The sequence below is a fragment of the Lepidochelys olivacea genome (assembly GCF_965140295.1).
Source record: "Lepidochelys olivacea isolate rLepOli2 genome assembly, chromosome: 2".
Classification (NCBI taxonomy): domain Eukaryota; kingdom Metazoa; phylum Chordata; order Testudines; family Cheloniidae; genus Lepidochelys; species Lepidochelys olivacea.
This window is the reverse complement of record NC_140412.1, coordinates 262,928,399-262,952,865: the sequence shown is the minus strand read 5'-3', so window position 1 is coordinate 262,952,865 and position 24,467 is coordinate 262,928,399. Positions and strand designations below refer to the sequence as shown.

At 46.1% G+C, this 24,467-nt stretch overlaps 1 protein-coding gene across 1 annotated transcript in view; it reads left to right on the top strand.

Moving 5' to 3' along the window:
- Positions 1–24,467, top strand: part of OBSCN (obscurin, cytoskeletal calmodulin and titin-interacting RhoGEF) — a gene marked incomplete at its 5' end in the record, with an annotated part of 294,967 nt that overhangs the window by 51,737 nt on the left and 218,763 nt on the right. The window contains 13 exons of the mRNA XM_084618134.1: positions 1,655–1,930; positions 3,127–3,402; positions 3,944–4,219; positions 4,798–5,073; positions 6,151–6,426; positions 11,536–11,811; positions 12,518–12,793; positions 14,713–14,988; positions 16,557–16,832; positions 17,705–17,980; positions 20,056–20,322; positions 21,428–21,697; positions 21,981–22,247. Coding sequence (XP_084474260.1) covers positions 1,655–1,930; positions 3,127–3,402; positions 3,944–4,219; positions 4,798–5,073; positions 6,151–6,426; positions 11,536–11,811; positions 12,518–12,793; positions 14,713–14,988; positions 16,557–16,832; positions 17,705–17,980; positions 20,056–20,322; positions 21,428–21,697; positions 21,981–22,247 — 3,564 coding nt within the window. The remainder of the gene's footprint in view (positions 1–1,654; positions 1,931–3,126; positions 3,403–3,943; positions 4,220–4,797; positions 5,074–6,150; positions 6,427–11,535; positions 11,812–12,517; positions 12,794–14,712; positions 14,989–16,556; positions 16,833–17,704; positions 17,981–20,055; positions 20,323–21,427; positions 21,698–21,980; positions 22,248–24,467) is intronic.

Below are 24,467 nucleotides of genomic sequence, written 5' to 3'. Positions count from 1 at the left end.
ACCCTTATAATTCCTTTTCTCCGGCAGAGAGAGAGGATGTATTTGCAAACAAGGAGAAGGTGCAGAAGGAGGTCAAGGCCGCCCTGACAGAGAGCGCCACCCTGAGCTGTGAGGTGGCCCAGGCCAAGACTGAAGTGAAATGGTACAAGGACGGTAAACTGATCACCTCCAGCAAGAAATTCAAAGTGGAATCTGAGGGCAAATCCCGGCGTGTGGTGGTGGAGCAGGTGGAGAAAAAGGACGCTGGAGAGTACATCTGTGAGGCCGCAGGCCAGAAACTGACCTTCAAAGTTCTTGTCACTGGTAGGAGAGAGTATTTTCTTTCAACTTAAGGGCTGATTTGCTGCCATTGTTGATTGAAGCATTCTAGAGTAAGCTGAATTTCCTGCCCTGCTGGCACCTCGGCTCTGAGTCCAGAGAGCTTTTGGAGAGATGTTGGGTTTTAGCACAATATTGAGAATATGTTTACAGAGTAAGCAGGTGAAATGGGGAAGGCATCTGAATCTTCGTAGTCGGTGGGTGTTTTGCAGCAGCAGCGTAAGATTTCCCTTCGAGGTTGGGATTCTGAATGTCTGTTTGGCATTCATCTGGCTTCTCCTTAATTCCACTGTTTCACTCCTAGGGAAATGTCAGGGTTTGATTTACCTGTGCCCTGTCCCTTTAAAGATTGATGGTCTGCCCAGGTCTTCAAAGGGGACAGCTCTGATTGCAGCAGTCAAATCTGGTGTGAAAGGACTGTGTGGCAGAAAGCCTTGTGCAAGCTGGGTTTGTTTGTCTTTGGATTCTGTGTGTAATAAGCCCCTAGATTTGAAGCTGTCCCTGGCCGGGGAGCGGAACATTTTGTGAGCCAGGCTCAGGGACAGTTTTAAATCTGGATTTTTGTTAAGCTGGGTATCCAAAAACAAACACAACTTGCACAAGCCCCATTGCTGCTGAGTCCTTTCAGGGTACACACAAGTCTGCTGCTGCAACCAGAGCCATCACCACCTGAGAATCCATCCGCAGACCTTCCATTCTTAAAGGGAGAGGGCACAGGTAAATCAAACCCTGCTATTCCCTTATGAATCTTCTTCTTAGTATATGCACAACATGCCTCCTGTGGCATGTGACCAGGATTCATGATCAAATTTAGTCCTCTGGTTGGATCATTTGCTTCGCCAGCTTGGGCCAGGTACTTGCTGGGGAGTGTGACGTGAACGCTGATCCATGCCCCTCTCCTTATGAGTGATAAATAATCATTCATTTCTAAAAACGAACAGTACTGCTTAAAAGGAAAGAAGATCGGTGTCCATTCAGGTTTCTAAGGGGAGGGAAAGGTTTGTAAGGAAGATGTTGGTGAAAATACTAAAGGGAGCCCTGTGCCGATAGATTGAGATCTGGATCTGAGGTCACTCTCCAGAGCAATGATGAGAGTTTCAATGTGGGAGTTCGGGTTGGTTTATTATGAAGGAGACGCCCTACAGGCTCCATAGATAAAGTTGAAATTGTACTTGTAGTTTTATTGTTTGGGGTCCTGCAAAGTGGGGGAGACGTGCAGGAAGCAGCCTAAGGAAGCAGAGCTGGCAGCTTCTCCCTGCCTTCTCCTTCTCTGTTCTCTGGGTGGCATCGCATCAGTGAGGGAGTTTTAACCCTTGTAATTCCTTTTCCACGATAGAGAGAGAGGATGTGTTTGCAAACAAGGAGAAGGTGCAGAAGGAGGTGAAGGCCGCCCTGACAGAGAGCGCCAGCCTGAGCTGTGAGGTGGCCCGGGCCAAGACTGAAGTGAAGTGGTACAAGGACGGGAAACTGATCACCTCCAGCAAGAAATTCAAAGTGGAGTCTGAGGGCAAATCCCGGCGTGTGGTGGTGGAGCAGGTGGAGAAGAAGGACGCTGGAGAGTACACCTGTGAGGCCGCAGGCCAGAAACTGACCTTCAAAGTTCTTGTCACTGGTAAGAGAGTATTTTCTTTCAGCTTAAGGGCTGATTTGCTGCCGTTGCTGGTTTGAATATGGTAGAATAAAGTGCGTTTCCTACACTGGTAGCGTCTTGGAGAGATTTTAGGTTTTGCCATGATATCGATAAGAAATGAACAAAGCAAGCAGATAAACTGGGGAGGAAACTGAATCGTTGTTTAGTCGGTGGGCGTTTCACAGCAGTAGCGTAATATTTTCCAAACTAGGTTGGGATTCTGAACTTCTGCATGGCATTAGTGTTACCACCTTTGAAAAGCAAAAAAAAAAAAAAAAGGCACCCGCCCACACAGAGGGCAAACCCCCTGTAACTCCAACCACAAGGCGACTTCACAATCCCCCTTCAACAGCAGCTTATAGTTTCTATAGTAACACATATAGATAAGATTGATAACATCGTACATCTCCTCACTGTTGCGTGACTCAAACCATCTCTCTTACCCACGGCCGGTGCACTTGTGTGTTGGTGGGCAGCCAGCTGCTGTGTTTTCAACACCTTTGACCTGTTATCGCTTAAACGGCAGAACTGGGAACACTGCAGCATCTTTAGCTGGACACAGAAACTTTTAACATTAGATCTCCCATTGTGTTATGATAATAATGCAAATCTTTAGACCCATGTAAAAAAACCCTGGGAAATGAAATTTATTTTTCTGGCAACTGGCAAATCCATAAAACAATGACCAGGCCTGTCAAATATCTGCCAGGTGGTAACCCTGCAGGGCATCCATACATGCCACTCTGGCTTCTCTTTAATGCCTTCATTTACTTTAAAAAGTAACAGTGCTCCTCAGAGGGAACAAATGTTGGTCATGTCAGCTATCAGAGGGGTGGGAAAGTTTTGCAAGGAACATCTCAGCCCAAATAAGCTCAAGGGAGGGTTGAGGTGGTACATTCATATTTGGATCTGAGATCGCTCCAGAGGAATCATGAGAAGCGGAGTCTGGGGATTTGGGGTGGATTATTACAAAGGAGAGGTGCTGGCAGGTCCACAGTCAAGATTGTACGTGGACTTGCACTGATGTTGGGAGGGGTCAGGCAGAGGTGGGAGATGTGAATCAAAAGCTGCCTAAGATGCAGAGCTGTGAGCTTCTACCTGCTTCCTCCTTCTCGATTCTCTGGATGGTATCACATCAGTGAGAGAGTATAAGCCTTGTAATTCCTTTTCTCTGGCAGAGAGAGAGGATGTGTTTGCAAATCAGGAGAAGTTGCAGAAGGAGGTGAAGGCCGCCCTGACAGAGAGCGCCACCCTGAGCTGTGAGGTGGCCCAGGCCAAGACTGAAGTGAAGTGGTACAAGGATGGGAAACTGATCACCTCCAGCAAGAAATTCAAGGTGGAATCTGAGGGCAAATCCCGGCGTGTGGTGGTGGAGCAGGTGGAGAAAAAGGACGCTGGAGAGTACACCTGTGAGGCCGCAGGGCAGAAACTGACCTTCAAGATTGTTGTCACAGGTAAGAAACAATATTTTCTTTCAACAGTTTGCTGCTGTTGTTGGTTTAAGTATTGTAGAATAAATTGAATATCCTGCACTGGTGGTATCTTGGCTCAGACATTTCCTATTGAGTGATACACAATGAATGACTTTTTAAAACCAACAGTGCTTCTTAAAGGAAAGAAGATCAGTGTCCATTCAGGTTTCTAAGAGGAGGGAAAGGTTTGTAAGGAAGATGTTGGTGGAAAAACTAAAGGGAGCCCTGTGCCGATAAGTTCAGATCTGGATCTGAGGTCACTCTCTAGAGCACAGTTGAGAGTTTCAATGTGTGCGTTCGGGTTGGTTTATTATAAAGGAGACACCCTACAGGCTCCATAGTTAAGGTTGAAATTGTACTTGTCGCTATATTGTTTGGGATCAGGAAAAGTGGGGGAGACGTGCAGGAAGCAGCCTAAGGAAGCAGAACTGTCAGCTTCTCCCTGCCTTCTCCTTCTCTGTTCTCTGGGTGGCATTGCATCAATGACGAAGTTTAAGCCCTTGTAATTCCTTTTCCACGATAGAGAGAGAGGATGTGTTTGCAAACAAGGAGAAAGTGCAGAAGGCGGTCAAGGCCGCCCTGACAGAGAGCGCCACCCTGAGCTGTGAGGTGGCCCAGGCCAAGACTGAAGTGAAATGGTACAAGGACGGGAAACTGATCACCTCCAGCAAGAAACTCAAAGTGGAGTCTGAGGGCAAATCCCGGCGTGTGGTGGTGAAGCAGGTGGAGAAGAAGGATGCTGGAGAGTACACCTGTGAGGCCGCAGGCCAGAAACTGACCTTCAAAGTTCTTGTCACTGGTAGGAGAGAGTATTTTCTTTCAACTTAAGGGCTGATTTGCTGCCATTGTTGATTGAAGCATTCTAGAGTAAGCTGAATTTCCTGCCCTGCTGGCACCTCGGCTCTGAGTCCAGAGAACTTTTGGAGAGATGTTGCGTTTTGCCACAATGTTAAGAATAAATTCTCAGAGTAAGCAGGTAAAATGGGGAAGGCATCTGAATCTTTGTAGTCGGTGGGTGTTTTGCAGCAGCAGTGTAAGATTTTCCTTTGAGGTTGGGATTTTGAACGTCTCATGGCATCCATATGAGCCACCCTGGCTTCTCCTTAATGCCAGTGTAGCACTCCTTAGGGAATGATCACTCTCCAGAGCAATCATGAGATGTGGAATGTGAGGATTCAGGTTGGCTGATTTAGGAAGGAGATACCATACAAGCTCCTTAGTTAAGGCTGAAATTTCAGGCAAAGTGGGGGAGACATGCAGCTAATACTGTCTCAGGAAGAAGAGCTGTCAGCTTCTCCACGCCTTCTCCTTTAATAGTCTCTGGATGGCACTGTATCAGTGACAGAGTTCACCCTGTAATTCCTTTTCCATTGGCAGAGCCCGAAGAAGTGTTTGCAAACAAGGCGAAGGTGCAGGAGGAAGTGAAAGCCGAACTGACAGAGAGCGCCACCCTGAGCTGTGAGGTGGCCCAGGAAAAGTCTGATGTGAAATGGTACAAGGACGGGAAACTTATCACCTCCAGCAAGAAATTCAAAGTGGACTGTGAGGGGAGATCCCGGCATCTGGTCGTGAATCAGCTTGAGAAGAAGGATGCTGGAGAGTACACCTGTGAGGCTGCAGGCCAGAAACTGACCTTTAAAATTATCGTCACAGGTGAGAGAGAGGTGTTTACATTGCTATTCTCTGTTGTGACCTGCCATTTTGATTTTCTTCTTCAAATATTTTGAGTTAATTTGAACGATGTGATATTATTTGCTGTTTTATTCTGAACAGTTGAACGGAAGACAGATGGGGGCCCAATCCCTAACTAGTGTAAATGAGCAGTGCTGTCTTGACCTTAGTGTGGCAATGCTGGTTTATACCAGCAGAGGATCAGGTCTATAAGGATGAATTTCAATGAGTTTGGTGTTATTTTGTGAATGGACGTCAGGGTATAAACAAGGACAGCATTTGGAGGGGAGGCCCAATTAATAACCATGGGGTGTGAATCGACTTTCACTTATACTGAGTTTACACCACTGTAACTCCACTCATTTCAAAGGAGGTACTTTGGATGTGCAGGCGTATGTGAGAGAGAAATCAGACCCTCATTTTATGAAAACACAAAATTTCATGTTCTTGGATTTTGAGATCACCTGACAATACAGACATTATCTGATTTGGAAGCTATAACTGCGTACCGAATTCATAAGTGCAGTTACCACCGTGGTGGCTAGGTGTGAGTCTAACTGATCAATGGCATTCAGAAATGCCGATGTGTGAGCAACTGGGCCAGCTGTGTTCTCAAATTCGATGCACATTTGTTCAAGCCCATTATATCTGTGTAACGCTGACCACGTCATTCGTTGTGTTGGGGATCAAACCTAAGACCTCTTCAGCTAAACAAGTGAGCCTCTCCTGTTCACCTAAAAAACACATCTCTAGCTGGCCTAGCCACCACTAGAGGGAGCCAAAGTGGCACTCTGAGCTGGCTGGGGTTACATATACAAGGCACTGTATTTCTTCTGGAGCCTTTCATTTCTTCTGGATGATGTAGCATCAGAAACACCTGATTGGTGGAAGGAGAAGTGTTGCATCTGGGGCTTGAATTGAACAAAATGGGGCCCATTTCAAAATTGCATGGAATGTGACGCAGCTCCGCTCCTGGGCTTTACATTGTGTTGGGAGTACTTTGTGCAGCTCTAACTGGGCATTAGGTTTTTAAATGGCTTCTCCCCCTCCCCCTTGCAGAGCCTGAAGAGGTGTTTGCAAACCAGGAGAAGGTGCAGAAGGAGGTGAAGGCCGCCCTGACAGAGAATGTCACCCTGCGCTGTGAGGTGACCCAGGCCAAGACTGAAGTGAAATGGTACAAGGACGGGAAACTGATCACCTCCAGCAAGAAATTCAAGGTGGAGTCTCAGGATAAATCCCGGCGTCTGGTCATGGAGCAGGTGGAGAAGAAAGACGCTGGAGAGTATACCTGTGAGGCCGCAGGCAAGAAACTGACCTTCAAGGTTATCATCACAGGTGAGAGAGACGCTTACTTTTATTTGTTATTTTATTGTCCGCTCTTCTGGGAGCGTTTCTTTGTGAGTTATGGGATGTTAAATAAGCAATATATGGTCCTCTGGCACTGTAGTGAAGCAAAGACTCACCGGCGCAGCACCTCCTGCTGGTCATCTGGGAATTAGCTCTTTTCCAGCTTACGGAGCACCCTCTGTAGGCCGGTGTCTTGCCTGCCGCTGGCACCGTGTCCCTTTACCTCAGGGTTCTGCCCCAGCAGTACCCCCACACACTCGATCTCCCCTTCCAGGGGAGCCCCCAACCCTCTAAACCCACCTTGCCTCAGTGGCTACTGCCAGTCATCATCTAGCCCCCGCTCACTGGGGCAGACTGCAGTGTAATGGCCACACATCATTGGCAAGGGGGTAGGACCTGCTGCTTTTGCCTGTCCTTGGGCTGTCCCTCTGCAGCCCCAGTACCTTTTGGCCTTTACCAAGGCCTGCAGCCTAGTGGTTTACCAGGCTGGAGCTCCCCAGCTACCTTGCCCTATTCCCCAGCCCTGCTGTGCTTCAGTACCTTACTCCCAGGCAGCTAGCCCTTCCCACTCCAGGGCTAGAGTGAGACTCCTCTGCTTCTGGCCCAGAGCCCACTTATCAGGGCCAGCTGGGCCCTGATTGAGCTGGCCACAGCTGTGGTCAGCTACTCACTCAGCTTCCCCCAGCTGTTCTCACGCTTCTTCCATGCTGCAGCCCTCTCCAGGGCTGCTTTTATCCCCTGTTCTGCAGGAGTGGGGCAGCCGCCCCACTATAAGCACTCTACTGCAGTGTGCAACTAGGCCTTCTGGGTGTGTATAACTTCCAGCTCAGTTGTAGTCCTGCTGCCTTCAGTGGGATTGCTCCTCTCCGTTAAGTTATGCAGGTCCTGCAGTAGCTTGCTGAATGGTGGTCTTGGTGAAATGCAAAGTCTGAGGTTTGGCGTTTGGGTTCAGATGAACCTCCAAGTAGCTCAGAAGCTCCTCTGAACGTAAGAGGATTTATTTGAGTCTCTTTCTGCTATTTAGTCATGTTAAAATCTCACAAAAACAGGCTATCTCACAACACTTCTGGTGCTTCCTGCTTTTGGCAAGGTCAGCAGTACAGTGAGAATAGGCCATCTCATTGTGCTCTGGTAATTTTTGATCTATTTGCTGTCTGAACCAGAAAGTGAAAAGTTACCTGTGGGGTTTTTTTTAAATAACAAAAAGTGGACAGAAAATTGTGTTGGTGTTTAAGGCAAAGTTTCTGTTCCTCTTTTATTTATCTGAACTGATTTACCCAGCACTAGATTCTACCACCGTAGTTCCCAAACTTGCCAAACGTTTTCTGTGCATTGTAGGGGCTTACTGGATTTTATCCTCACTTATTATGTCATATCTTTATTCTAGCTGTAAGTGACTGGAATTGTCCTGGGAGTAAGTCAGGGCCAAATCTGGGTCATTATATTGTGTTTGTGTTATCCCACACTTCCTCCACGAAAATGATGGTAATGATTGTAACATCATTTCAGCCTTCTGACTTGGCTGCAGGGTTAAGTAGGAGGTGCAGGTGGAGGGTGTGAGATCACAGATCACTTTTTTATTTTAGACAAGGCAATCTTTAGTGATTAGTGAAGGTGGGAGAGGAAAATTATGACAGATTATAAATACGAGACTGAGAGGCAGAAATTGGCCAAGAATCATATTACACTCTTTGAAACAAGAGCTCATGTTAGCTTCCTGTGGCGGATCATAGTTGTTTTTGTTTTGTTTTTTTTGTTTTAAAGCCAGGAGCTAATTGCCGTTTCCTACTTGGGCAGTGCACACAACAATGCAATACTTCCAGCAAGAGGCATTGATTGTTTGCATCTATGTATACGAGAGAGCTCCATAGCTTTAGCACAAAGGTTTTCTCAAGATGATGGATGATGAAGTGCTTCTGGCTGAAATACCAGAGCTTTGCATGAGTACATACTGTAACCTTGGATGAAAGCCTAAGGATTTTCCGCTACTCAAGGCTTCTGGCATAAGGCTGAGACATGATAGGTTTGTTTGTGTAAATGGGTCTGGTGGTTACGTGCTAGGCTCCACTCTACTCTGCTGCTCACTTCCTGCATGACTTTGGGCAAGTTACTTAACCTGTATGTAACTGCCTTTAATCCAGCTGGAAATGGGCATGCTGATACTTCCCTACATCCCAGGGGCATTGTGAGAATTAATTGGTGTGTGCAAAGGGCTCTGAAATCCTCACATGAAGGGTGCCATTTACCTACAAAGGTTCCTCTACCTGTTCTATGCATGTTGCTAGGAAGGATGGTCCAGGGGCTAAGACAGGAGCCTGCGACTCGGGCAAACCAGGTTGGGCTCTGCCATGTGAGGCTAAACACCATACAAGATTGTGAGATGCTCAGACGCTGTAGTAGTAGGGGCCAGATAAGTAGCTTAGATACATTATTAACATGTCTTACAAGCACAAATTAGTTGAGCCTCTGCGCACCTCTGTGAGATAGGTAGTATTATCCATATTTTACAGATGGGGAAACTGAAACACAGAGAGAATCAGGATGTGCTTCTGCTCCCATTGAAATCAATGGGAGATTTGCCAAATACTTCAATGGCAACAGTTTTGGCATCCTAAGTGACTTGCCCAGGGTCACAGGGAAATCTGTGGTAGAGTCAGGAATGGAAACCAGGTCTTCTGACTCCTCCTTCTGTGCCTTAACTCCAAGATCGTCCTTCCTCCACATCTCTTGGTATTAATTTGTGGTGAAATTCAAGTGAATTCACCAAAGAGAATTGGTGTGAGCAAGTGCCATGCCACTCAGGTAAATCCAAACAACTGAAACTTGCAACTGGGAAGAACTCCATCACTTAAAATTAAGTTCCATACATCTGGGGCAGGGACTGTCTCTTTGTTCTTTGCTTGTACAGCCCCTAGCACGGTTGCTTCTTGGTCTAGGGCTGGGACTCCTAGGCTCTACGACAAGGGTGCCCAACCTGCAGGCCATACATGGCCAACCAGAGCATTTCATAAGGGCCCACAGCCTGCTTCAACACAGTATACTACTGGCTGATTCATTAGCATTTTGTTGCCATGTTTACATCATTTTAGTTCACACAAGTGTGTAAATAGACAATATTGTACATAGAAACAGCCTATCTAAATACATACGAAACAAGCTGAACTTAAAATATAAATCAATACAGGTGCCTTTAAATCATATTAAAATATGTAGAATCTGTTTGGCCTGCACAAGGTTGTGCTTAGGTTTTATGTGGTCCTCCTGTGTAACAAGGTTGGGCACCACTGCTCTACGATAACACAAATAATAATAATGGAATGACATGAATTGTACATATTAGCGGCTATGTTGGGTTTGTATTAGCATATAAAATCCTCTCCCAAGATTCAGAAGACAGGATCCAGTGGGGACGAATTAGTCCAGAGGAATACAGTTGTTCTTCCCTCATGGTCTTTGCAGAGAAATGAGCATACTCATAGGTGTGACACAAAGAGCCTTGTGGATCTTCTTTATTGTAGAGGGTCCAGAACACGTCAGCCATCCTTTACCCGCACTGGAAAATCACTCTGTGCCTAACCTTTCGGGCCAAATGCTTATCGAAAACACAGTGAACTTAGAGGGCTCTAATTCCAAGGAGAATCAGTTGTCATTTTGATTTACAGGTGCTGTAGGAAGCTCTGCATGCATCACATATGACAAGATTATATCCCATCCATTCTAGGAGCTATGGAAAGAACCATCTAAATAATTGATAGGCCCTGCCTCACAATGGTGAACAGCACTGGATATCACCATGGCCCGAGCGCTACGAAACTAGGTGGTTTCATATAACAGGCATTTGTGTGAATATTTCTCATGGTTTCAGTCTGGATGGGTCTGCCTCATCCCTTCTCCACCTGTGTTTTGCCTTAAGCTTTGGGTTTGAAACAACTCAATATCTAAAAGTGCTGCTTGCTTAAACCCACCATATTTCTCTTGATTTCCCACTGAAAACATAAAACAATGTGAATTTGGGTGCCAAGCTACAAAGCAGCCCAGGCTTGACCAAAACTGTGTCCAGCTTTGCTGAAAAGTTTTGTAAATCTCAGCAAACCTTTTGGATGAATCTGGACTGAATTTCAAGGTTATCACAAAACCTGAAGCTTGAGTTCTGGTCCAAGGCCCATACAAGTCCATAGAAAGAATCCCATTAACTTCAGTGGACTTTGGATCAGGTTCAGGCATGTGGTATGAGGTTTCCTTGTGATCGTTTTATAGAGCTATGATGGCAGGCCTATTGCAATTGCCAGACTGGGTCAGATCAATGGTCCATTTAGTCCAGTATCTGGTCTTCTGCAGTGGCCAGTACCAGCTGCTTCAGAGGAAGGTGCATATTGACCTGTGGGCAATTATGGAATAGCCTAGCCATTTGGGAAGTCTCTTTCTGACCCCAATTAGTTAGAATTTGGCTTTGCATGAGAGTTCATGGCCCTTCCAAAATTTTTTTTTTTTTTGAAGTTCGAGCATCTTGCTGGGATTGGATCTTGAATGAGCAATCGCCTTTATTCCTTCACTCTGGAGATGGTGTGCAACTGCAAAACCTGTCTCTGGAGCTGTGTTAAAGTGCAAACATTCACAGAATTCAAGGAAGTTTTGAATCTGGAGTTCCAGTGACATGAAATTTTGGATTCTGATCTAACATTCCCCCAAATTCAAGGGGATGTGGATCCAGTGTCCTGATTCAGACCTATTGTTCTTTCGACTGTAGTTCTCCTGGCACTGTGGCAGAGTTTAAATACTAAAGAAGAGATCTGAGCTAGGTTTTATATTTTTATATTTTGACAGGATGGATAGTTCTCCCCCCAAGCAGTTCTTGCTAAGGGTAGGTTCTGTCATTTAAAAGATCCGAGGTCAGAGTTCTGTCCAGCTTTTCTATTAAATGAAGTCATTAGAAGTTGGTCCAGTAAACAATACTACCTCTGCCATCTTATCGCTACATTAAAATGGCCAAACCTAGATTTATTTTAAACCAGCTGCAGTCATTAATGGGGAATCTGAAAACCCCTGCTTCAAAAGGAAGGTTTGTTTCTTGACTATCGCCTATCCTCCTATTTGCAGAGGCAGAAGATGTGTTTACAAACAAAGAGAATGTGCAGAAGGAGGTCAAGGCCGCCCTGACAGAGAGCGCCACGCTGAGCTGTGAGGTGGCCCAGGCCAAGACTGAAGTGAAATGGTACAAGGATGGGAAATTGATCACTTCTGGCAAGAAACTCAAAGTGGAGTCCGAGGACAAATCCCGACGGCTGGCCATGGAGCAGGTGGAGAAGAAAGATGCTGGAGAGTACACCTGTGAGGCTGCAGGCCAGAAATTAACCTTCAAAGTTATCGTCACAGGTGAGAGAGACTGATTTCTCTCTTATTTTCCATATTGGAAAACTGACGCACAGAAAAGTTAAGTGACCTGTTGTTCAGGTAGCCAGTAATAGAGCCAGTTTGGCTTATGATAAATTGAAACCAACCAACGAACCAACTGAAAAGTTCAGGAGTTTATGCATTAGACTAGTCTTTGATTCTGGACTGGCATAATTCTGGAAAAGTAACAGAGGTGGGTGGTTTATTTTTTTCGTTTTTAATTAAAGAACACCTGTGAAATTTTGGAAAGTTTAAGCATGAAATCCAGAATGTAGACTCTTTTTTTTTTCTTAAACCACCTTTATTTTGGATTGCAAGATAAAATGCATCTCTCCTCTTGTTTGTATGATTTAGCGTGTATTTTCTTACAGCACAGTCATCCAACTGATGATATTCAGTGAAGTTCTGATAGACAAATGTTAACAAATGCATTAGTTTCTTCGATTGCAGATTTTAGAAAATCATGGTAATTAGACATGGAAAAACCCTTGTAGGTCACCTAGCCCATCCTCCGCTGCTAGTGAAGAAGTGTTCCTCCTACCACTTGTTGATGTGGTCTAGTTTAAATGACTCAGGAGATGGGCACTCTGGAGATATGAATTTGGAAAAATTTTCATAAACCTGCCTGCTGGTAATGAAGATCAAAGTTGGGGGAGTTAACTTTTTAAACTGTTTCCCTCAATCTCAGAACCTGAAGTTGTGTTTGCAAACAAGGAGAAGGTGCAGAAGGAGATGAAGGCTGTCCTGACGGAGAGCACCACCCTGAGCTGTGAGGTGGCCCAGGCCGATACTGAAGTGAGGTGGTACAAGGACGGGAAACTGATCACCTCCAGCAAGAAATTCAAAGTGGAGTCTGAGGGCAAATCCCGGCGTCTGGTGGTGGAGCAGGTGGAGAAGAAGGATGCTGGAGAGTACACCTGTGAGGCCGCAGGCCAGAAACTGACCTTCAAGGTTGTCATCACAGGTGGGAGAAACTCTTTTTTTAAAAATTTTTGTTAGGAGACTAAAGTGATTTTATTTTATTAAGAATATTGTCCACCTTTTTAGGAGCAAATTATGGGTCAGAGAGTGGCGGCTGTTGCTTTGGTGCAGAAGTTGGGGGGACTTTTAAGAAAATGTATATATTTGTAATGGATTGCAAGTTCTTTAAGGCAGGGAGAGCCTCTTCTCAGTATGTTTGGAAAATGCCCAGTATATTGTGAACCCTTCCCGAATATACATGAATAATAATAGTGCCGCAATCCCTTCCCCTCCCGTAAATCCATCGATGCAGCCAGAATGCCAGAGAGCCAGCACATGGCTCTCCACGCCACTCTCAACCCCAGTGAATTTGCAGAGGGGGGGCATGGTAGAGCGGCCCTGCGGGGGTATCTGCACTTCCTTGCCCCTCATGGATGGGTACTCTCCGTGTCTGCCCAAGAGACGTTGGTGGGGAAGGACATCACAGGGATGGGGATCTGCCTTTACACAAATGCAGTGGCCCTAACGCCCCATGCGAGTGGCACGGAGGGGCAGACGGTGAAGTGCGCTGAGGTCTGGTGCCTGGGCGTCTGATTGGGAGAGTGGATTTCACCTGCCCAGCTCATCCACGGTCCTTTGCAGTCAGTTTGATTACTCCAGCGTTATGTGGGAGATGAGCATTTCATCCCGAGCGTAAGGCTGTGTGTGTGTGAGGTGGGCAGGCTGGTACAGTCTGAGATGCTCCATGCCCCAAAGGGGTCCTGGCTGGAAGGGGATGGTGTGTAGCCAGATGACCAGTAGCATGGGGAGAATGCAGTCTGCACCCCGGTGCCGGGGAAGCATCCTTTCTGTCTCTGTAGGCTACAAGGATGACAGCTCTGGCATCTGCCTCTCAGATGGTGCAGCTCTGTGACATATCCTAGTGGAGCCAGGGCTGCAAAGCCACAATCCAGCCTTGTGTATAGAGTATACCATCTGATCTCAGCCCTCTAGCAATATACAGAAAGACTTCAAACAATGTATTAAGCACCTGTTACCCGGTCACCCCTTGGTGCTGTGCCTTAAGCAAATTCAGTAATTGAATCATAAATTCAGCTTGGTGGGCCAGCTAGAAAGTCCACCAGACCTTGTCCTAGCTATAGGAGACAGCCTTCTCCCAAATTTGCAGAGACATGCAGGTGCGAACAGGGGAGATTAAACAGTCATCATTCAAGCAAACCAAACTGCACAGAGGGCATGTGAGCCAATGGGTAGGGCACTGGACTGGGGACTCGCGAGAGCTTGGTTCTATTCCTGACTCTGCTGTTGACCAGCTGTGTGGCCTTGGTCCAGTCATTTTCCCTCTGTGTGTCTGTTTCCCCTGCTACCCTTTGCCTATTTAGGTTGTAAACTCTTTGGTGCAGGGACTGTCTCCTCCAGTATATTTGTGCTGCACCTAGCTTGGTCCTGCCTCTAGGTGCTTCTTTAATACCATTGCTGCTAATAACAACAAATATGAGGAGTTCTGCAGTCACCGTGGGATTCTAGCTCATGTCCTCAGGAAGGGAATAGCATAGTCAAGGCCCTGCTGCTGAAAACTGCAGTTGGTCTGATCCTTAGAATAACTAGTCAGAACTGCCCAGCTGATCTGATTTGCCTTGATGGGACTGGGAATGAGAGCATACTGTGGTGGTCAGCAATGTGGCCACCTTCCTGGCATGCTAACACAGATCCTTAACTGTCTTGTCATAGCTCCTGTGAAACAGTAACAAGAAGTTTACCGTATAAGAAAACCTGAAAATGTGTTCCGTGGTGATGTGAGAACTTTAAATGCATGTTGTCAGATTGGAGACGTGGATTTAACTGTTCCCCTTAGGCCCTGATACAAGTTTTGGCAATTTTCAGGTTATAGTTCCCCTAATTTGAAATGTTCTCTTTTTTCAGAGCCTGAAATCATATTTGCAAACCAGGAGAAGGTGCAGAAGGAGGTGAAGGCTGTGCTGACAGAGAGCGCCACCCTCTCCTGCGAAGTGGCCCAGGCCAAAACTGAAGTGAAATGGTACAAGGACGGGAAACTAATCACCTCCAGCAAGAAATTCAAAGTGGAGTCTGAGGGCAAATCCCGGCGTCTGCTCGTGGAGCAGGTGGAGAAGAAGGATGCTGGAGAGTACACCTGTGAGGCGGCAGGCCAGAAACTGACCTTCAAGTTTAATGTCACAGGTGGGAGAAAGACCCTCCTGAATTCCCAACGATACTGTCGTGTCTGAAAATGGTCTAACAACAACAGTAATAAATGTGTGCAGTGAGACAGACCCTCAGCTTGCATAAATTAGTGTCGCTCCATTGCAGGCTAGGAGCTAGGCTGATCTATGCTAGCGGAGGGTCTGCCCTAATGTTTTGCATATACCAAAATATCAGGGTGTATCAGTATGTGATAAGAGTGCATCAGATTATTAAATTGGAGATATAATGATAAAGTAATAAAAATTATATACTCCTTGCAGAACAGCATGATACTTTTATATATAATGCATAATATATGGGAGTGGCCGAGTCACAGAGGGAGAAGTAAATTTAAGAAGCACAGACAAGGGAATAAAGAAAACTGCTCAGTTGAGATTTGAAAAGAGGCCAGGGGAGAGAGGCGCAGTTGGGTTGTTCCAGCTGGCAAGATCTGCAGAGGAGATGGCTTTTGCACGCACACTGGTGAGCTGGAAGTCCGTGGAGCCCTAGTGATATACACTAGTGGAGAAGCTAGTCCTAACTGGTGATGGGTGAAGCAGTGCGGAAACTGGCCCAAACTGTCACTCAGAATTCAAACCGAATCTGGACCAAACTTTTTGAAGTTCAAAAATGTTGGACTTTAAAAAACAATCAGACGGTGTGTTTCATTTGCTTGCTGCTGCTGCTTTTCCCATATTCAGGTGTAAAGTACCTAATTATCACAACAGGTTCTTCTTCTAGCGCCTGACACTGGACAGCATCCTTGTTCAGGAAAGCCTGTAAGCATATGCTTAACTTTAAGTATATGCTTAAGTGCTTTCCTGAATTAGGCTTTGGCATTTCCAGCCTCAGAGGAAGCCAGAAGTAACAAAAACCTCTTCTTGCAAGATTCCCAGCCTGGCTTTGGAGACTGAAGATGCTGGGATGTGTTTTTTGGAGAATCATCCATATTTTTGAGTGCTCATCCAAACTGATCTAAAGCTGTGAATTTTCTGAGGTCCTTTCATAGTATATTTTTGCTTCTGATCCAATGAGATGCTGCAAGCCACCTGCCATATATTAAATGCCCTCTTCTCCTGAAAGTTGCCTGCAATTTGCAAGATTGGACCTGATTCAGCAAGGTGCTTAATTTAGGTAACTTTAAGCATGTGAAGTCAAAGGGACGGCCAGTTGCTTTAAATTAAACATGTGTACACTTGTGTATCTTGCCAAATCAGGTCCTTAATGATCAGAGTATTGTACTAGTAACAGTATTCTTTGGAAAGAGAGGTTCCTGCTGGGAATGACCATGGGCAAGATCACTAAGAGACCGTTCTGGAAGACTGTGTTATCGTGTTGGTTTATGAGGGAAACATGATCAAAGAAGGAAGAACTTCTGCCTTGTATGGCCTAATTAGCAACAAGCAAATAAATAAATAGAAACATTCTCCAGCAGTGACTGCTATTGTTGGCAAATGACAAATTTCAGAATTTCCAAAGTTGGTGCACGTGGATGTGCTAAGACCTGTTAGATGGGCTAATTTTATTTTAATCAGTCATTTTTCTCTTTTCTTTTTCCCACTCAGAGCCAGAATCTGCATTTGTAAACCAGGAGAAGGTGCAGAAGGAGGTGAAAGCTGTGCTGACAGAGAGCACCATCCTGTCCTGCGAAGTGGCCCATGCCAAGACTGAAGTGAAATGGCACAAGGACGGGAAACTGATCACCCCTAGCAAGAAACTCAAAGTAGAGTCTGAGGGTAAATCCCGGCGTCTGGTAGTAGAGCAGGTGGAGAAGGAGGATGCTGGAGAGTACACCTGTGAGGCTGCCGGCCAGAAACTGGCCTTCAAAATTGAAGCAGTAGGTGAGTGTTTTCTTGCACACTCATTCTGGGAAGAATTGAGGTCAGACTTTTCATCTGTAAAACATGTGCTTGGAGTGAATTTATTTCTTAATGCCTGGGAGCAACTAGGCCAAGATCTGCTTGGTTGTTACATCACTGACTTCAAATAAGCTATACCACAGATTAATTAATCCTATTCACTTTGTTGGTGTTGGGTATGTGTAGTTGAAGGCAGAATTTGGCTGATAATCTTTACGTTGTATAACACGGTGCTACATGGTTTATTTTTTCATTGTCTCCTCCACAGACACAATCTCAAAGGTTTTACAGAGATAATGGGCTGAAAGTGAGATAGAAGTGGAAGGGTTTTAAAGAGGAGAAATGGTGACTTGGAAGAATGGTGCTAGTTAAATGGAGTAGCAGGATGTGTTAAAGGGCTGTGATGCGTTATGGGAGTTAGAGATGAGGCCATGAGAGGAGGAGAAAAGTGAGCCCATAGGGTAGTAGGTACAAACAAGGAAATTTTTTGAGGGTGCAGCACGTCCACAGAGTTGATTTTGAATTAGGACCATGGTGACAGAGTAATTTTCATACACTATGAAACAAGAATCTTAGAGGATCCCAGATGCATGTTTATGTGCATGTGTATTTTTTTTTCATTATCTTTGATTCTATAAGAAATTACCTCTGTGAAGGAACAACTGATCATTTCCCACTCAATCCAAGAGAAAAGAGACAGCAGGTTGCAAACATTCAGCCATATCCCTTGGATATGGTGGATCACAGGACAATTTTGGGGTCATTTTGTGAGTCATGGAGCAAAAAATGGTTGAGAACCACTGTTCTAGGGAGCAGGAAACCAGCCTGTTTTTTTATTTTCATTACTTCTCTAGAACCGGAGGCAAAATTCCAAAAGAAACTTGACCAGAAAGAACCGATTGTTGCTCAGGAACATGAGAGCATCACGCTGTCCACTTCAGTAATGCCTGAAACAGCCGAAGTCAAGTGGTTCAGGGATGGAACTGAGATCAAGGGAAGCAAAAAGTATGAGATTAAGGCTGACGGGGCCTCCAGGACTCTGACTGTGAAGCTGGCTGAGGGCAAAGACAGTGCTGTGTACACCTGCGAGACAAAGAGCGACAAGCAGGAGTTCAACGTGCAGGTGAAAGGTGAGAGGAACAGCAGCAGGCGTGTCAGCTTCGTTCCCAACAAAGTCAAATGGATCTTCCTCCCAGTGGGGGCCAAGGGGCTGCACTTGAAAACCACCCCCCACCCCCTCACCATTGCTCAGCTCTCAGGGCCCCTGTGTTGTGGCTGCTGTGATTCTGGCTCCAAGGTCCAGCGGATCCATTTCCCTAAATGTCCACACAGAGCAAAGCAAGATGCTTCCTACTCCCACCGGGCTAGTTCTTGGCCCATATTGCATGCTCGTGTCGGGGGAAGGGAGTCATAAGGTGCCCCCTATTCCTCGGGGCTTGCTATCCATATTACAGGTAGCTGTACGGGGGGAGAGCACTATTCCAATGCGTTCACAGTTGGGTGGGGTGCGGGCCAGCTTGGAGGTGGGCATAAATTGTGCAAGGAGAAGGGTGTAGGGGATAGCTTAATTCCCCATGGAGAAAGCAGGGACAGAAACATGGCTCTGAGACACAGTTTGGCCCTTGCCGTGTCTCTGGGGTTGGGCTGCTCTCTGTGTCCCTTTATCAAGGCAGACTGTAGAAGATGACAGTCTAGCCTAGAGTGGTGGAGTTGCGCGGGCTCAGAAACAAATGGATTCTCCCATCTACCTCGCAGGGCTGAGTTATGGGAATGATTTGTAGCTGGGGAGCTCTGGGGAGAGCTCTGCTTACCCAGGCTGGGGAGAGGAGGGCAGCTGCTGCTCCCCTGGCCACCCCTTTACTTTAACCTCTAACAATGGTTTTGGGCAAGTCACTTAGTCTCTCTGTACTTCACTTCCCCGTTTACTTGAGATTCTACTCATTAGCAACCCCTCAGCTGCCAGCAAAACGTAGCTATGGTCTGGCTATTGCCAATAAGCAGAAGGCAGGATTGCGGGGCTGCAGCCAGGGAAGGAAGCACTGGAACATGCCAAGCACGGGCTGCAAGCAGATTGGTGGGGCCATCCAGGGATGGCCCATCCTAGCGCTTCGTCCCCTGGCTACACCCCGCAAACCTGCCTGAGGCAGGGGGTCTCGCTTCTAGAAAAAGTTCTCAGTAAGCGGCACATCGTTGCCAATATCCAATCCCATGAAAATTAAAGTCGATGGGACAGGATGGATTCCCAGCACAATATTGCTATGAACTGGAAGTTGTTAATATCAAGGTTGCTATTGAGGGCCATCCACTTTACTTCCCAACCTCACAGGTGAGTTGTGAGGGTAAATATATTAAAGAGGGTGAGGCACCCACGTAATGGGGGCGATATACGGGCCTTGGATAGATAGATGTCAAAGAGGTGAGAGAGATTGTGGAGAGAGATACCTGGGAGTGGAGGGTGAATTTCACATCCTGGGGCCACAGAACAAAGGCTGTATCATCTCCTACCCCAAAGCAATGATGGTAGGGAGTCTATGCCAACATCCCCCTGTCAAGGAGACACGTGATGTGATAGCTCAGCAGGTAAGTTTGGTTTATCAGGTGGAAGGGAGAACAAAAAGGAAAAAGGAGAGGACAATCCCCAAACCAGGCATTTTAAGGCATCATTCTGACACCTGTCCTTCCAGAATTAAAAGGGGTCTAAGATTTCTTTTGTATTTTATTTTACTTTAAAGGGTTCACTCTAAGCTGCCAACTCAATGGTCTGTAAGAATCTGATGGATTTGTCACTTGATAAATATGCTTTCGGCTGTGTGTCCGTTCCCACTCTCTCAGGATAGGCAGTCAGCCCATAGGAGCATTGGATCAGCCGTTAGGAGACCTGGGCTCTATGCCTGACCTACTGTGGTGTGTGACCCTGGGCAAGTCACTCACCTGCTTTGTAATCTTAGTGTCCACCGGTGTAAAATGGGTTTTTTTGTGTCTTACCCATGTTCATGTCGTGTTTTGAGACGGGAGATGAAATGTTGTTATTATTATTACCGAGTCAGAATTTGTGACGTCGTTTCTATTGCTGACAATCTCTTGAATTTCCCTCCTTCCTCTGATCCAAAAACGCTCCTATTAAAAAAAAAAAAGGAGGTGGGGGATAAGAAAACAATCTTCTGATCTGCTCTGCTTTCATTCTTTCCCTTCCAATGACTCTCAGAAATCCCTGTGAAGTTTGCAAAGAAATTAGAAGCGGTGAGTGCCGAGATCGGAGGGACCATCTCTCTGACCTGTGAGCTGAGCCAGGCCAAGGGGGATGTGCTGTGGTACAAGTACGGAGTTGAGATCAAACCCAGCAAGCGCTTCCAGATTAGCGAGGATGGTGTCAAGCGGACCCTGACCATAAAGGGACTCCGGGCCGAAGACAAGGGAGAGTACTCCTGTGAATCCCGGGATGACAAAAGCAGCATTCAGGTCACCCCCAAAGGTACCTTGCCAGATCCATGACATTACTTGTGACATTCTGCTCCCCTCTCCTTCCATTACAGTGCTAAAGAGCTGCATTAAAAAAACTCTGCCTGTGTTAAGAGGGCAGGGGACATTGTCGCTAGCATGAAGAAATGTATGTTATAGCTGGGAAAATAAGAGCTACCATCTTGAGGTTAATGAATAGACAGCATGACTGCCATTCTGAAAGAGAGAAATGCAATGTATGTTGTAGGTAGAAGATCCCTAGAAATGATATTTAAATAATATTTAAACAATGATACAACTCTATAAATTTAACTAGCAGCAACAATAAGAGCTAGTGCAGTGTCCTGCTAAAGTAATATGTGGGCTTAGTATGGGTTGATTGTATCACCCTCTACTGGATGAAGCCACAGCGATATAACTTGCTGCTTATGCAGAGTTAACCAAGTTTCTCTTTTCTCTCACGTGGCAGAGCCCTGTGATTTTGGTGGTGAAAGTCCCAGGGGCAATCCCTGCGGGCAACCTTGGTATTAGTATATGTGAAGCCACAGTTTGTTACCTTACCATGTCCACTTTAAAGTCCAAATTATATGTGAGCCTTAAAAAGTCTCCTCCTAGGACCCAATTTGAACTATGGCAGTTTAAGAGGTTGTTCAGATTCTGCATTTGGATGCTCTGTTTTCAATTGATTTCATATACAGTGAAGGGCGGAACTCTGCTACCTTCCTGCAAAAGTGGTGAAGGTTCTCTTTGCAAAGAATGTTGTTGTGACTTTGAGACAAACTGAGTTGGAGGTCTCATGTTAGATAGGCCATGGACTTGTTGGCCCTGATATTGCATGTAAGGTTGGGGTTAAGGATCCTGAATCTAGACCCAGGATTTTCCCTTACACGCGTGCTCCTATCATAGAGATGGCACCTCCCTATTTAAAAGTTGGACAGTGAGATGTAATGTGACTATGTTACCATGAGCACACTGTCACACAATGAAATATCCATGGCAAAGCCATTTGGATCCATGCCATTGACAATATTGCTAAGCCAGTCTGCCCTCTGGAGGTGCTCACAGTATGGGGGATTCTCATGCATGTGCTTCTAAAATGTCTCCTTCTTCTCTGTCAGCTCCTAGAGTGGTGAAGTTCACTACAGGCCTTCACAACGTGGTGTCTGAAGAAGGAAAAGAGGCCACATTCAAATGCACCGTCTCCCCCAGCGATGCTGCAGTTACATGGCACAGAAACAGTGTCAAAATTGAAGCCAGTAAGAAACACGTGATCTCTCAGAAGGACACCAACCACAGCCTCACCATCGTTGACCTGACTCTGGAGGATGCAGCAGAAATCTCAGCCAATGCAGAGGGTGTGGAAAGCAAAGCCACCCTCACAGTCCGAGGTGAGGGAGTTAGGTCCCTTTGACTGACTGTCATCCACACTGTGGGATGTGTTGTTTTGTACGTTCCTTCTACTAACTTTCTGACTTGGCCATGGGGATGCAAAAGGCATGTGTTCCACATGTTAGAATAGTGCCCAGAATGTTGCAGTGCTGGAGATGCTGCTTCTGTTCATGTGGATTTTCCCCAGCTTTGATTTCCTCAGAAGCCACCGTTTTAATCTTACTTTAGAGCCAGTTTTCTGGAGTCACTCAACTTTTACTCTTGTCTCCTCTCATTTTCCAGAGGCGCCGGTGACGTTCAAGAAGAAACTGGAGCCCAAAACGGTTGAGGAGAGGGACACGGTGACCCTGGAGGTAGAGCTGAGCAAGCCTTCCATGGAGGTGAAATGGATGAGGAACAGCATCGTGCTGCAGTCCAGTGACAACGTTGAGATCAAGGCCGAGGGGCCGAAACACAGCTTGATGATTAAGAACATCACCTTTGCCGACCGGGGCTTCTATTGCTGTGAGACTCTCGAAGATAAGACCCAGGCCAAGCTGAATGTGCAAAGTAAGCTGATGCTGAATGACCACCTGTGCTGTAGCCAATGTTAGGAGGCTGGTTTGGGAAATGCGGGTCTTTCCGCTTAGCATGCTGCCAGTCAAATGACTGTGTGGGAGAACGTGAGCCCTGGAGCTATCACAGGGGCTGACTGGTTGTTTGCTCTGACCTCCCCCTTCTATTGTTTCCATCTACCACAGTCCCGTGTCTATTGGCTTCACTCCCCCTGTTCACCATTACACCTCTGAGCTTGTCCCTTCTCCCCTCAAATTCCCTCACACCTTTTCATTCTGTCTTTTGCCCCATGCGTTTGCTCATGTGAAATCATTCCTCTTCCCACCATTCCATATTCCACCTCTCTTCCTTACAGTACCCCCCACAACACAGCTCTTGAAATGCAAGTAACGTTAAAATAACAAATCTTCTACCAACAAGTGTTTGAGTGTTCAAATAAACTAACGCTCTTCAGTCTGTAACCTCTGTAATTCAGCCTCCTTCCCCGCATTCCCTTTGTCTTCATTGTAATGCCATATCTTCATTTAGGGTGTATGTGCTTCAGGGCTAGGATCTGTCTAGTTATATGTCTGTAAAGCACCGTTAGCAGTTGGGGTGCTATATAAATAATGCATGATATTTAGGCACCTTTTGAATATCTAACAGATGGAGAGATATGTTAGAGAGGCTGAGCCCTTAAGTAATGGTTCAGACCCGCACATGAACTTGGCGAGTTCTGCTGAACTTGGATATGGTGTTCTGGCTCATGTCTGTATCTAGTGTGTATACAGGAAATCCATAGCATCCAAAGGGATAAGAGTTCAGCAGTGAGAAATATTCTTACCAGGACCAGAAACCATGTGACACTCACCTGGCTTTGCATTTTGTTAAAATTCAAAACTCAGGTGATCTCTGTGGAAAGATTGAAAACCTTGGGGTGAGTTTTGAACAAACCCAGGCCAGTTTTGAACAAACCCAGGCCAGTTTATGGCTTTGCAGTGAAATCCTGTGAAATTTGTGATTTCAGTTATTTCAGTGGAAAGCCAGGTGACGTTCAGTCTTGTGGAGATTTTGGGTTTGTTCAGACCCAGAGTTTAGAGGTTGCAAATGGACATGGATCAAAAGCAAAGCAGCTGCTGTGAAACATCCGTAAGGTGTCTGGCCTTAGAGCAGCTTTAGCTAGGATAGATCCCAAAGTTATAAAGTGTGATGCTTCCCAGGGGTACCCAGGGTTGTGAGGCACCTAGCTAAGACCAGCCCTTAGCATGAGCAGGTCTTCTCTGTGCCTGCTGTGGCTGCCCTGAAACCGCCAGCCTCTGGCAACACAAGCACTGCCTGCCAGGCTTCTGCGGGCCTTGCTCTTTCTCTATACAGGTTAGCGATAGACACACTCCAACCTCTGAGACCTCTGAGCGACCCCCTGCAGCGTCCAGCCCCTGTTCCAATGGACACACAACTCTTAGACCTGCTATTCCCAAAGGAGTAGTACACACCAGTCTGTGAGATTCAACTCAAGGGGACCACTTGACTTAACACACAACACACAAAGATGTGTAGTGAAAACTATAAGAACAAAGAACATGGATTCTAGCGAGAGAAAGTCAGAATATTGGAAACAAATGGTTACATATAAAACAAAATCATAACACACTTTCTGGGTCCTAAATTTAATTAGCAAGGCATTCATAGAATCATAGAATATCAGGGTTGGAAGGGACCCCAGAAGGTCATCTAGTCCAACCCCCTGCTCGAAGCAGGACCAATTCCCAGTTAAATCATCCCAGCCAGGGCTTTGTCAAGCCTGACCTTAAAAACCTCTAAGGAAGGAGATTCTACCACCTCCCTAGGTAACGCATTCCAGTGTTTCACCACCCTCTTAGTGAAAAAGTTTTTCCTAATATCCAATCTAAACCTCCCCCACTGCAACTTGAGACCATTACTCCTCATTCTGTCATCTGCTACCATTGAGAACAGTCTAGAGCCATCCTCTTTGGAACCCCCTTTCAGGTAGTTGAAAGCAGCTATCAAATCCCCCCTCATTCTTCTCTTCTGCAGGCTAAACAATCCCAGCTCCCTCAGCCTCTCCTCATAACTCATGTGTTCTAGACCCCTAATCATTTTTGTTGCCCTTCGCTGGACTCTCTCCAATTTATCCACATCCTTCTTGTAGTGTGGGGCCCAAAACTGGACACAGTACTCCAGATGACGCCTCACCAATGTCGAATAGAGGGGAAC